Source organism: Coenobita brevimanus, chromosome 46, assembly GCF_032717465.1.
Source record: "Coenobita brevimanus isolate Jiangsu-jjx chromosome 46, ASM3271746v2, whole genome shotgun sequence".
NCBI classification, from domain to species: domain Eukaryota; kingdom Metazoa; phylum Arthropoda; class Malacostraca; order Decapoda; family Coenobitidae; genus Coenobita; species Coenobita brevimanus.
The window spans coordinates 43,525,041-43,539,962 of record NC_136999.1 but is presented as its reverse complement, the minus strand read 5'-3'; the positions used below and the strand labels follow the sequence as shown (position 1 = coordinate 43,539,962).

At 44.7% G+C, this 14,922-nt stretch overlaps 1 protein-coding gene across 1 annotated transcript in view; it reads right to left on the bottom strand.

Moving 5' to 3' along the window:
* LOC145398709 (uncharacterized) overlaps positions 1-7,152 on the bottom strand; it is a 365,900-nt gene extending 358,748 nt beyond the window's left edge. Inside the window, exons 1-3 of the mRNA XM_080271511.1 lie at positions 7,108-7,152; positions 5,983-6,158; positions 5,535-5,670 (exon numbers count right to left, since the gene is read on the bottom strand). Coding sequence (XP_080127637.1) covers positions 5,535-5,670; positions 5,983-6,158; positions 7,108-7,152 — 357 coding nt within the window. The remainder of the gene's footprint in view (positions 1-5,534; positions 5,671-5,982; positions 6,159-7,107) is intronic.
* Between the last annotated feature and the right edge of the window lie 7,770 nt (positions 7,153-14,922).

Here is a 14,922-nt window from a genome sequence, read left to right as displayed (position 1 = left end):
TTTCCCTTCCTAAATCCCCCTTGTTCTTCTCCAACTAGCTCCTCTGTCATATGCCTAACCTTATGAATGAGTATTCTACCATATATTTTACCAGTCACACTAAGTAGGCAAATACCCCTATGGTTACCACATACTTCTCTCTCTCCTTTTCCTTTGTATAAAGGAACAATTATACCTGATTTCCAGTCCTCTGGAACCCTTCCCTCTTCCCAAGCCAATCTACACAACTTCCATATCCACTCCACAACAATCTCACCCCCATACCTAAGCATTTCACCACACACTCCATCAATTCCTGGGGCCTTTCCCAACTTAATATTCTTCATCACTTCCGCTACTTCCGCCCTACTGATCTCTTCCTCCCTCCTCTCATCTCTTTTTCTCCCAGCCATTCCCCAACCACTTATACTCGCACTGCTCTCACTCTCCACATTCAACAAATCCTCAAAGTGCTCCTTCCATCTCCTCAGTTTCTCTCTCTTCTCCACCAACAATCTATTATTGCTATCTTTCACTCCCCTACTATTTTCCATATCACACTGCCTTACTTTCTTCACCTCCTTCCAAAACAATTTTTTACTTTCCCTCCATTTCACACTCAGATTCCTCCCAAACTCCTCATCCACTTTCTTTTTACTCTCCTTCACCAGTCTCTTAACCTCCCTTCTCCTGCTCACATATACCTCTCTCTTCTCTCTCTCATCTTCTCCCCTTCCTCTACTCACTAACCATTCACTATATGCCTTCTTCTTTTGTTCTTTTGTTCCACAGCTCGTTTCACCTCATCATTCCACCATGCTGTCCCTTGCACACCCTTGCATCTCCTCCTCACTCCACAAACCGCCTCACACGCTGCGCCTATCTCTTTCATGAATATCTTACATACGTCTTCCACCCCTTCCATCTGCTCTAGCTCATACCTTCCCAGTCTTTCTTCCACTATGCTCTTATACTATGTCTTTTTCTCACTATCTAGCAATTTCTCCACTCTTCTCACAGGATTTGCTTCCTCCTGTCTTCCCCTTCGTCTCCTCAACCACTTTCTTTGCAGCTCTACCTTGGCCATCACTAAGTGATGGTCCGAGACTCCATTCCCCCACCCTCTCCACACTCTTGCATCCAACACTTGTCTTCTCATTCGCTCATCCACACACACGTAGTCTATCATTGCCTTTCGTTCAACAAGTTCACCATCCATCCTCCTCATTACTCTCCATGTATACTGGTGGATCATCTTATGCCGAAAGTAGGTGTTGGCTATTGCCAACCCCTTACAAGCACAGATGTCCACCAAAGCACTTCCATTCCCATCTACGTCAGCTGGCACACCCCACTGACCAACCACTCCATCCACTCGTACATTCCCAACTTTGTCATTCATGTCTCCAATCAAAAGCACTCTCTCGCTCCTCTCAAACTTGTCCATACACGCTTCTACACACGCCCAAAACTCATCTTTCACTCTTGCCACTCGGTCCTCTGTCGGGGCATACACACATACAATCGCCCACGCATGTATACCTACTTTCATCCTCACCCATACAATCCTTGCACCCACTGTTCCATACCCTCTTATATTCTCCTTCCACTTCTTGCTTATCACCAGACATACTCCCTCTCTTGCCCTCTCATTTTCATTGACTCCCGCACATATACCTAAACCATATTCCCATTCTCTCACCCTTTCACCTTTCCATTTAGTTTCAGTCAATCCACATATATCCACTTTTGCATCCTCAAGCACCTGAACAATCTCTCTCTCTTTCACTTCATCATTCACTCCTCTCACATTCCACGTTCCCACCCTAAGAATGTCCTATGTCCTTTCCTTAGTCGTCAACGTATGGTCCGTCCGGGTCCGAGGCGCTTTGTTCGCTTTTTTAGTTAGTTCTTTTTACGGGGTGGGGCACTAACCCACCACTGAAATATGCTGCATAAAATCAGCAGAACAATAAGCCTGCTAGATTTTACTTACTTATCCCATCCCGTGATTAGTTAATGAAAAAAGCTGTCCTGCTGGACTATGCTTATAACATAAAATGCTCAAATGCAATTTTGGGTTAATATTAGCATGCTTAAGCGAGCACCTAAAGAAATATTTTTTCTTAGTTTAATTCTGCAATTTTTCCTGTACTTACCGAACTATAAATCTTTCATCTTAACGTAGCCCTAATTTTCTTCTTTTTGCAGCTTCTTTCATATCACACAGTTTAGTAGCAGAGAGAAGCAGGTCTAGTACATTCTGTCGCTTGCACTCCTTCGTTACCAACAACATAATACAGCTTTAATTTACTGTTACAACGAGGCACTGGAGATGGAGAGATGACAGTTTTAGGCCAAAATAGAGAAAAATTAATTCAGGCAATATTTACTTTTACAGCTCCTTCTCTTCTGCGGGTTTCCTCCTCCTCATCACCTTGTTCTTATGCTGTGTTGGATGATTTGATGCCACAGATTGCCGGAAACTTGTTTTTATATATTAAACAGACTTCATCAGTCCCTGCATAAGATAAAGGGGACGAAATGTTTTTGGTGAGGGATGGGTGACATATGTTGTGCAAGACGAAGTTGTGCCGTGTGAATATGCTATGATCCCACTGGTTAGGTTAGATGAGGCTAACTTAATATCTGAAAAAAAAAAAAAAAAAAAAAACACGTTTTCAGCAACCTTCAACATCAAATCCACCATTCACAGGATAAAAACAAGCTGGTGAAAAAGGGAAAACCACCAAAACAGTGGAGAACGTAAAGCAAATATTTACCAGGATCTCTATCAGTCTGTCCATCGATGTCAGCACACTGAAATCCCGGAGAGTGATGGTAACAAATGAATCGCCTCTGTCACTCTGTCCTTTGCCAATCACACACCCCTCTCTCATATACCGTACCACTCCTCTTACTACTCTATCTCATCACAAATAAGTATATATGTATGTATGTATATACTTTTTGTATGTGCACGAGTCTAGGCACAGGCATAACAGCCCGTTCCGTGGGGCCCAGCAGTCCTCCCACGTATCATAAATACACTTCCATGTCATCACTTCGGCGCTGAGCACCCACCATCGATACTAAATACATAGTAGGGCTGTCTCTTACAGGACTGGTGTAGTGGTATTGGCTTTTTTTTTTTTTTTAACTTGGCGATTCTTATGTTAGATCAGTAAAGTCTGCTTAGGGAAAATTACAAAACGAGTATGGTTCTATGATCTTTCCTTGGCACTGCTTCATGACTAGCATCATACCTTAATGTTAACCTATTGTTGTAACTCAACAATTAAGGTAGGAAAAGAGGAATTTTAGGCCAAGTTGAAGTAAACAAGAGTATAGATATTATTGCTGCTGCTCTTGCAGTCCCATGCTCATCCGGTGTGGGATGTGTAAACGAGCTTGCCATCGCCTCCTTGTCAGAGATTATAATTGTTTTCTCAAGAAGGTTAAGGATAAAAGTGTGCAGAATGTTTTGAAGTCTCGAATTATTCCTAAAAAAAAAAAATAATAATAATCTTAGTTACTCGAGGAACAATTGCCGTATGTTGTTACTGTTTCTTCAGGAAGCACACAGAAAGGAACAGTCTTGTAATATCTCTAATTCTTCCTAGAAAAATAAATCAAAGTTACGACACCAAATCGGTCGTGAATACGCTCGTGTATCTAAGCCCTGGACGCAAACTAAGTGTGGACTACAAGAAATCTTCCACTTTACCCTTTTTACTCTAACTTGGGCTAAAACTGAAATCTCTCCATCGTGGATACCGACTTCTAACAATAGATTAACAGTTGAATATGATGCTAGTCTCAAAAAAGTGGTATGGAACGGATTTAAAGGTGAAATATTGTTTTATTCTGCAACTTAGCTACATAGAATAAGCTGTAAAAGGGCGGAATTCTTGATCTGGATAAGATAAAGGACAATAGACTCCATACATAAGAACTGGGTTTTCACAAGTCCTTCCTTCGTAGAGGGCTCAAACATTATGGAACTGCAAGAAAAAACTGGAAGATCACAAATAGCATTTTGTTCAGTTAAGTTGGCAGATGCTTTTTTTTGTCTATTGAGAGGAAGGGAGGGGGGGAGTGAGACAGGAAGGACACTGGATATGAAAACCAAGTCCTAATAAACAAATATGATAAGTAACATTGAAATACAACTTTACCATTCCATAATTTATACATTGAAGAGGTCCAGTGAACAGGTCTGCAATATTAACTTCTGATTTATTTTTTTTTCTGTGTGTATATATTTATTTTCGCCGTGTCAGTAGAGAGGTGGTCTACTGTCCCAGTGGAAGCGGGTACGAATCCCGGCTGGGACAGGGAACGGTTTACAGAATTTAAATTTCGCTAAGCAGACTTTACTGATCTGTCATAAGACTCGCCAAGAAAAAAAAAAAAAAAAAAACTAACCCCACGACACCAGTCCTGTAAGAGACAGCCCTACTATGTGTTCAGTATCGACGGTGGGTGCTTAGCGCCGGAGTGGTGACATGGAAGTGTATGATACGTGGGAGGTCTGCTGGGCCTCACGGAACGGGCTGTTATGAATGTGCCCAGACTTGTGCACATACAAAAAGTATATACATACATACATACAAACATACATGCATACATTTTGTTATGAGAAAGAGTAGTGGGAGGAGTGGTACGGTGCATAAGGGAGGAGTGTGTGAGTGGCAGAGGACAGTGACAGAGGCGATTCATTTGTTACCATCCCTCTCCGGGATTTCAGTGTGCTGACATCGATGGACAGACTGATAGAGATCCTGGTAAGTATTTACTTTACGTTCTCCGCTGTTTTTGTGGTTTTCTCTTTTTCACCAGCTTGTTTTTATCCTGTGAATGGTTGATTTAATGTGGAAGGTTGCTGAAAACTTTTTTTTTTTTTTTTTTGGTCATATTAAGTTAGCCTCATCTAACCTAACCAGTGGGATTCATACGGCACTACTTCGCCTTGCATAACAAATGTCACCCATCCCTAACCAAAAACACTTCGTCCCGTTTATCTTATGCAGGGACTGATGAGGTCTTTTTAATATCTAACAACTCGTTTCCGACAATCTGCGGCATCAAATCATCCCACACAGCATAAAAAAAAAGGGGATGATGATGAGGAAACCCTACGAAGAGAAGGAGCCCTAAAATAAATATTGCCTGAATAAATTTTCTCTACTTTGGCCTAAACTGTAATCTCTCCATCTCCAGTTCTCCACTGATTACTTGTAACAATAAGGCTGCATTATGATGCTGATCACGAAGAAGTGCAAGGGGTAGAATATACTGGACCAGCTTCTCTCTGCTACTAAACAGTGTGAGTTCTCCACTGATTAGTTGTAACAATAAAGCTGCATTATGATGTTGGTCACGAAGAAGTGCAAGGGACTGAATGTACTAGACCTGCTTCTCTCTGCTATTAAACTGTGTGATATAAGCTAAAGAAAGGAGACTATTTGAACTAGGATAAGATTAAATGACTATTGCAGTGTCAATATCTATAGTTTAACTGTTGACTGTAAATAAAATGGTGTGGTCCTTACTTTAAATAATGTCAATTCTGGGACGTAAGCCATGAGAAGTATTTTGATATTAGGATCGTCAATGACATCTCTGAGGGTCTGGTAGGGATGACTGATGTGTCTGACAGCCAGGAGCGACGTGAGGTTACCAACGTAGCTTTGTGTTAACACCACCATCATCAGCATCCACACCCCTTGCACCACACGTTCCCACCACCACCACCACCCACATGACTTAGACACATCTGTTTAAAACAAACGCGATTAATTCAGTGACGTCTAAAGGAGGCATATTAAAAAAAAAAGGGGAGGGAGGCAAGTTTCACTTGGGACATTCACGCTACCTTCTTGGAGGAGGATGCGAATACAGTTGAATATGTTGGTCTCTTGTCTTGGTGGGTGGTTAGTGTGTGGAGGAAGGCAAGAAGGAAGGAGTAGCATAGCAGTGATCACAGCCAGCAGTGCTGACCCCACAGCCATCCACACTACCGGTGACAGAGGCAGCAGGAAGCCCCACGGGTCCACCTCAGGGCGACCACGGGCAGCGAAAATTTTATGATGCGTCATAAACACAACAGGGCTGCAGTGGAAATACTTTTTCCTGTCGTCTATGATGCCATGTGGCCCACCACTGATATCAGCCTCCTGGAACAGAGAAGAGTTACTGAAGAAAAGTGTAATTAGCTGAACTTACAGGCTGCTCCATATATAACGTTCCACTTCAACTCAGCGAGGTGATGTCTTGTGTGTTTTGCGGATGGCCTAGTGAGTGTTATCAGTATCTACGCTACATCATTTATTAATTTCCTACTCCTACTTCCACAACCATGCGCACACTAGGCGACTGAGTCATTCTTGCAACATATAAATATTGCAACATGAGTTTAGTGAAGTGCAATTTACGAGTCCCCTTTAATATTACTGAAATATTCATTTTCTTTAATAAAACGGCCGGGTGAAAACAAACATAAAGTTCAAAATATGATCATTAGTAATTACTCTGTTTATCAGCAATTGATACAAAAAAACACACAGTATTATTTTGTGCATAATGTACTGTGTAAACCTTGACATTTTTGCATGTTCTGCTGGCTGATATAGAAAACTCTTGTTATTTTAGTCCCCACTGCGGGGGGTCACCTTGACGTGATGGGAGGTGTGGTTGGCTGTGCCACCTACTTTGGAGGCATGCCTACCTTTGAAGGGTTTGGCATTTGTCAGCCACTTGGACCAAGCACCCCCTACATCACTGGTGGAGGAGGCCTGCTGGTGATGATAGTCCCTGCCCATTTGCCATCTAGGGCAGGACTGTTGCCTCCCCACTTGTTTGCCGTGCGTGGCATCCCATAATGCTGGGAGACGGGAGTTCTGGGGGTTGAGTGATGCTGCACGATGTGCCCTGCAGCTAGCAACACACCTTTTTGGTCCCTTATTCTGGTTAGATGGGCGGCCTGGTTGGGCCTAACCAGGTCAATCGGCTGATCATGCGTTGGCTAGGGTCAAGTGGGCACTTGGAAGCCAGGTGGCTCCTGTCGTCCTGGAGTCACCCTTGCCCAAGTCCCCCAGTGGTTACCTGCATATACTCTCTCGCTACCTCTGGGGTCGCCAGTGATGTTGTCTCTGACACACGACCTCCCATTGTTGGGCTCAGTGGTGGGTGGAGGGGTGGGGTAATGAAGTTTGTTTTTTGCATTAATGGCATCTTTTAATAATAATGTTCATGACATGGCACCTGTCCCTGGACACTCTAATGGATCCTGCTTCCTTACTGCCACTCTGGAGCCTTTCCAGGCCCCTAGGGACTTTCCTCCTCTGCCCCAGTGTTTAACTGGGACAAGGGGGAAGTCATGTCAGGCTGGTTCGGCTCTGGGGGTTGGCCTGGAAAGCATAGTGCAAGTCAAAGTATCTAGTGCTGAAACCCTCTGTGGGAGGTTCAGTGTTAGATACTGATAATTTCGACTTTCACCATGCCATTGTTTTTACCTGTGGCCTAGAACCTGTGGTCTCGTTCCAAGGGGATGGTAGCCTCCATATTGAGGTGTCCTCCCCAGAAGAGAGTTCCCGTCTTCAATGACTGACCTCCGTATCTGGTACCAACATGACTTGTGTACCCCACGCCACCTTTAACCAGTGTAAGGGAGTCATCCCGGAAACTCCTTCGATACCCAGAGACTCGGTTGTTGGAGGAACTAAGTCTTCGGGTGTTGTCAACGTTTATAGGGTGCAGAAGAACATTCAGGGTGTTCTGACACCAACTCCGACGCTTTTCCTGCCCTTTGACCGATTAACGTTGAATGATTCTGTGAAACTTGCTTGGTTACCTCTTCCATTGATGCCCTACGTTCCACCCCCAAAGAGATGTTTTTACCGTCGGGGCTATGGCCATGTTAGTAGATTTTGCTGCCGTTCCCAAGCTGGCCTTCCTGGTGTCTGTGTCTCCTGTGGCAGACCAAGCCATACCAGTGATTGTACAGGACCCCTTAACCTGCTGCGTGCCGGCCACTTCAAGCCCTAAGTGTCACCCCTGTGGCGGCCAATTTTTGATTTGCTTTTTTAGGCTAAAATGATTGACGTTGATGTGAAAAAAAAAAAAGAAAATGACCATTAAAAAACTCACCGGAGGCTAGAAGTGCATTTTTTGTAGTCCCTCCGGCCTACTGCAGATGTGAGCAAGCGGGAAATCCCCAGCAGCGGTGAGAGAAAACCCATTTTCTATGCAAAGTAAACTCATGTATTCTCGCCAACGTGACTCAAGGAAGGTATAGAAATGGTCTTAACACTTTTCTGTCCACTTCACACTCAAAAAAAAAAAAAAAATTATTTCATAAAGAAATCGTGATTTTTGGGGAAAAATCACTTACACATGCAACACTATACATATCACTGTGAATGCATTGTCTAACAGTTACGAGATAATAATGCATAACTTGAATTCACAATGTACAGCCCTTTCACTTACAGTAAATTATTTACAACATGCCTTCAGTATACACAGATATTACCAGAGTATTTTTGGTCATCTGACTGTGAATACATCATCTAACACTTCTGCCCTGTAATCTACACTGTCTGTGCAGTGTACAAGGGGCCGATGAACAGACGAGATGAGGAATACTTTGCGGTTGTGGTGCAATGCTGTTGCGAGGATATTATGTGATTTGTAAAAAACAACCTCGTTTTTCTGAAGCTTCCTCCCCACCTTCACCATGTGCCGACAGTTTTTCTTTACAGAGGTGCACAGACCAGTTTCCTGCAGGTGAAGGTACCTGGTGAGAAGGGGACTTCTGCACCACTTATCGAGGTAAAACGTGCCCACGATGAAGGTATTCCTTGATCATCGTTTTTACCACAGCCCCTGAGAGTCCCAAACTTCTATCTTCTGTGATGTCTGTCTGAACACCTGTGTACAGGACTATCTCCTGCACATACGCAGTCTTACAGTGGCACATCACGAAGATTTTGAAGCCACACCTGTGTCTTTTGCTGGGGATATACTGACGAAAAGCAATATTACCTCTCCATTACACTAGACTCTCGTCTATGATGAGGTCTTGGTATGGAAAGATGGAGGTATGGAATTTCTCTCGAAGATGATAAAAAAACAGACGTATCCCCCTCATCACTGGATCCACAGTCCAATACGAGAGAAGCTGATATTTTTTCAATATCCCCATCAAAAGCACAAGTGCTAGGAACACATACATTTCACTCAGGGTCACGTCAGATTCAAACAATCGGCTGTGACGGCAAAGGCGTTGGTCAAGGCCACAATCTTCAAAACAAACTCCACAGGAAAGTAGTTCCTGAAAAAGTGAAGCCTACTGGAGGTATGGTGAAGTTCAGGGACACTACACCCGGCCTTATTTTCGTGTGTGAACGGGTGAATGTGGGGGACAAATTCACTACCGTCCTCCCACTCCCACGTCGTTTCCTCATCATCATCATCACCTCCGTGTTCCTCAGGCTGTGGGGAAGCATGGAGAAGTGTGGGGGATGGGGGAAGAGTTTCATATAAGGTGCTGGGTGTGGAGAAGGTGGGAAGACATTGTCCTGAGGTGCTGGGCTGAGCTGGGTCATGTGGAGGCAAGGGAGAGTCTGGGCGAGATGAGTCACTCTCCCCCAACAATGGAACTTTCCCAATTCTTCCATGCTTCCTCCTCCCACTTTCCTCCCCATGTGATGAAATCCTTTGCCTCCTCAACCACCCCTCAACTGCAGGACTATCTTCCTCCTCCCTTTCCTCCTCATCGTCGTGACATACAAGATGACGACGTGCATGTGGCCTCCTACCACGTGTTGCCGTTGTGTAGCCCACATACCTGGATTTTCTAGGTGAGGGAATTTCGTCATTTCTACTACTTTCCTCCTCAGGCTGGATGTAGTCCTTATCATGCACATTGTCATCCTCCAGATCACTTTCCCCAGTGTAGGGAACCCTCAGGAGGTCCTGAATCTCCTTGTCAGAGAGACCGTGGCGAGACATCACTGCACTGTATGACTGACACAAGCAGAGTGAGGCAGAGCGAGCGTGAGGCGGAAGCGCGTGGGTGTATGGGTCAGGCTGCCTGAGGGCAGATAGAGGAAGGGTTGCCCTACAAGCACAGCAATTTTTGCATGCCTAGCTTGCAAATTGAGGTCACAACGAATTTTTTAAATTGAGACCATTTTAAAACGGCACTGGCACTGAGCGCGCAATTACGTCAGACCGTTTTAAAACGGCACTGGCATGGGGCAGGTTAAATGCTATCACTGTGGAGGTCCCCATGCTGTGTCCTCAAAAAACTGTCCAACATACTGCCTAGAAAAGGAGATATTGTCAATTCATACATGTGAAAGGGTTCCATTTCATGAAGCAAAAAGGAGAACCCAGACTCTCTTCTTTCAGCCAGGGGTTACTAATGCCTCTGTCCTTTCTAGAACACTAGTGCGTCACCCTGCATCTCAGAGGCAGCCTTGACCTATTCAGTACTCACTTCTTGAACTTGTGATATGTGGAATGGTGTCCCCATGGTTATTACTGCTGGTGAATATGATGTTTGCCTGACGCTACTCTGACTGTTTCCGCCCCCACATCAGTGGCTGACGACTTGCACACTTCTGTGGTGGTCGCTGATGTCAAAGTTGACTGAGGTCCTCCCGTTGTAGCCAGTTTGCCAGAGGCTCCATCTGTACCTGGCAAAAGTCACCATTGTTCATCAGATTCCTCTGAACATGAATACCGGCCATCTAAGGTCTCTATTGTTGACCCTGCTGTCGACACCTCTCCTGTTCCCTCCGTCCAGCAGGCTGAGGGATCTAGCCATGTGACAGTTTCAGTTCTGGTCCAGTCCCCACAAATAATTCGAGTCCTGTGGACTCTGCATCCACTTCTGGGCCTTCTGGTGAGGGCACTGGCCGTCCTACATCTCCAAAGGCAGCCCCCAAGCAATCTTCCAAACAAACTGGTGTGCCCACTCCAAGAAAAAGTGTTGTAAAACTAACTTCCTTATCCTCACGTTTGCCTTCGGATGTTAGATAGAGGGTGCGGGTTTCTGGTGCTGGGCAGGCTCCTGTGAAGGGCTTTCATAAGTATCAATCCAAACCAACTCGCTTGTCAAGTGTACAGTCCTGCACATAATCATCATTCCTCCATTATGGGGTTCTATCATCCAATGGAATTGTCGGAGTTTACGTGCTAACTATGATGAACTGTGTCATCTTGTTTCTCAATCTATTCCTCTTTGCATGTGCATCCGAGAGACCATGGTAGGTGATGTTGTTCCTCCCTGTCCTTCTGGCTATCATTCCTTTTATTCTGATCCTGTGCCGGGCCAAGGTCATCATGGAGATGCTGCTATCTTCCTTTCCCAGGATATTCCGTACAGTCATCTGGACGTCTCTTCTCCCCTGCAGGCTGTTGCTGTCTGGATGTTTTCACATAGGCACTATACAGTTTGGAGTCTTTATCTACCTCCCAGTACTACTGTTGAAAGGGAAGGTCTGGAATGCCTTATTCATGGCCTTCCTTCTCCCTTTCTCTTACTGAGAGATATGAATGGTCACCATCCACTATGGGGAATCATTGAGGCCACACCACGGGGTGTTATGCTGGCCTCTTTAGTGGATGATGAGGAGTTAGGCATTATAAACTCCAATGTACTGAGCTATTTCCATATCCAGACATGAACTTTTACTGCCATTGATTTGTCCTCATGTTCAGCAGAAGCTATTTTAGATTTTAACTGGGATGTGTCGCCAGACCTGTATGGCAGTGACCATTTTCCATTACTCTTAACTGCTAGTGCAGGTGGACCTCATCCACGTCTTCCTCGCTGGCTCCTGGATAAGGCTGACTGTCCATGTTTCAGGGAATTAAGCTCTATTTCCCTTTCTGTCAACGAGTTTGGCTGTCGTACTGAGGCAGTGTCATATTTCAATATCGTGTTGCACTCAGCAGCCCTAATATTTATTCCAAAAACGAAAGGTCAGTTTCCTAAACGTCTGGTTCCTTGGTGGAACTCTGAGTGCAGCTCCGTAGTGAGAGCCAAACTCAGCAGCCCTAATATCTATTCCAAAAACGAAAGGTCATTTTCCTAAATGTCCAGTTCCTTGGTGGAACTCTGAGTGCAGCTCCGCAGTGAGAGTCAAACGATTTGCCTCTCTTGACTTCGTCGTCACCATGGTGATCCTCAGTATTTGGTGGCGTACTAGAGGGCACGAGCCTGCATGAGGCGGGTTTTAAAGGAGGCCAGGCATTCATCCTCGAAGGGTTATATTTCCTCTATCAATTCGAGGACTTCCATGACCCAGATGTGGAACTGGGTAAGGATAATTTCAGGAAAATTTACTGCTCTCTCCCCTCCTGTTTTATTTGTATCAGGTGGAACTGTGGCTGATCCAGTTGCTGTTGCAGAGTTGCTTGCTGGTCATTTTGTCAGTGTGTCAAAGAAGGATGCAGATACATCTTCTGCTTGCCAGTATTGGCACCTAGAGTCTCGTGGTCTCAGTTTTGCCTCTGGTGGAAGAGAGCTTTACAATGTTCCATTTTCAATTTCTAAACTCCAGGCAGCTCTGTCTCAGTGCCATGATTCCTCTCCTGGTTATGATGATATTCCTTATGCCTTTTTACGCCACCTGTCTGATGAGTCCCTGTTATTTTTACTTTCACTGTTTAATAAGATCTGGTGTTCTGGGGAGTTTCCGACTTGTTGGGGTGTTGCTGTATTTATCCCCATCCCCAAACAAGATAGGGGCCATCTACAGGTGACGAATTATTGGCCTATTTCTTTGGCGTCCTGTATTTGTAAAGTTTTGGAAAAGATGGTCAGTGTTAGCGTTGTATGGTTTTTAGAGAGATGTGACTTCTTATCTCCTGCCCAGTATGGTTTTCGAAAAAAAGTGATCTACCTCTGATGCACTACACTCCTTGGAATCTTCTGTCTGTGAGGCTTTCTCCACTAACCAACACCAGGTCTTGGTCTTCTTCGATATGGAGTAGGCATATGACACTGCCTGTCATCATGGCATTTTACTCTCCCTTCATGAGTTTGGTTGTCGTGGGCGCCTTCCTGTTTTTATTCAACAGTTTTTATCTAACCGAATTTTAAGGGTGTGAGTGGGAGGAGTGCTTTCTAATGCCCGAGCACTAGAAGATGGAATACCACAGGGGAGTATCCTTAGTGTTACTCTGTTTGCTGTAACCATTAACAGCATCATCAGTGTACTTCCTGATGGTGTATGAGGATCACTATATATCGATGACCTCTTGATTACCTTCACCGCTTCTAGAATGTCTCTAGTAGAGACGAAGTAGCAGCTGGCTCTCAAGAGAATTTCTGACTGGGCAGAATCTCGGGGTTTCAATTTTTCTTCAACAAAGACAGTGGCTATGCATCTTTGTCGTCTTCGAGGAGTTCATCCAGACCCTGACTCGTATCTCTATGGCAGGAGAATATCCAGTGTGGAAGAGACGTGGTTTCTGGGTCTTCTGTTTGATAGGTGACTAACCAGGGTTCCTCATGTTCATTCTGTTAAGGTGGCTTATCTTAAAGCTTTGAGTCTTTTGAGGGTTTTAGCTCATACATCTTACTGACTGCCAGACCCTCCTCCTCTTGCATAGGTCTCTTGTTCTTCCTAAACTTGAATATGGATGTAAGGTCTACTCCTTTGGAACAGATGCCCCGTCTCTGGTTGTTATATTCTGTGCATCATGCTGGTGTACGTCTGGCAACCAGGGCATCCAGATCATCCCTGATTCCAAGTTTGTTGGTGAATGCTGGTGTACTTCCCTTGGATTTGCAACGCCAGTTGCTAATGATGAGGTGTTGGTATCGTCTTCATCTTATTCGTGACTCAATTTCTTTTGCCATCATCTCCCAGGATTCCCAATCTTCTGTTTATGACACCCGTCCTAATTTAATAAAGCCATTTGGTTATAGGGTCCGGTCTGTTATGTTAGCCCTTTCTGTTACGAGACTGGCAATGTGTCCACATCGGATCCCAAGGGTGGGTTCTTGGCTACTCCCTTGTGTGACATTTTGTAGGTCCGTTGTTGGAATAAAGGGCTCACTTCCGTCTCATGTGTCCCTCTCTCTCTTTTTGGAACATGCCTCCATTCATGAGGGTTCTGTCCCCGTCTATACTGACGGGTCTAAGACTGATACTGGAGTAGAATCTGGTGTTGTCTTCCCTTCCTTTAGCAGGGGCGGCAGCCTTCTTGGCATTACTTCTGTGTATACAGCAGACCTGACTGCAGTTTTATATGCTCTTATAATCATTTTTACTCTCTCTCAATCCGTTTTTGTGGTTTTTAGTGACTCAAGAAATATGCTATGTCAGCACTGCAGTCTTTTAATGCATCCCATCCATTGGTTTTATCAATTTTAGAGTGGCTTTTTCTTCTTTGCTGTCATGGCCGCCATGTGGACTTCTGTTGGGTTCCCACACATGTTGGTGTGGTGGGCAATGAGAGGGCAGATTGTTTAGTTAAAGCTGCATCTTCTCAACAGCCCCCAACTGACTACCCACTTCCTGCTTCTGATGTAACACCTTACTTGCGGTACGCAATTCGTAGGTGTTGGCAGAGTGACTGAGATGTTGTTTCTCACAATAAACTAAAAGAAATCTTTCAGAGAGTGTTTGTGCCAGGGGTTCTTTCCTCCATGTCTCGGCGATTGGAGGTGGCTCTTGCTAGCCTTCACATTGGGCACTCTCGGCTTACACATAGGTTCCTCATGGGTGGTGATACTCAACTGTACTGTGATGATTGCCTTGTTCCTCTTACCGTCCATCACTTGGTGGTCGAGTGTCCGAGTCTGAGGGACCTGAGTCAGAGATTCCTCCATAGGCGTAAGGGGGCAGATGGTGCCTACTGTTTGTCCTCGATTCTCGGTGAAGCTTCTAGCAGTTTTACTGATGTTTTTAGTTTTCT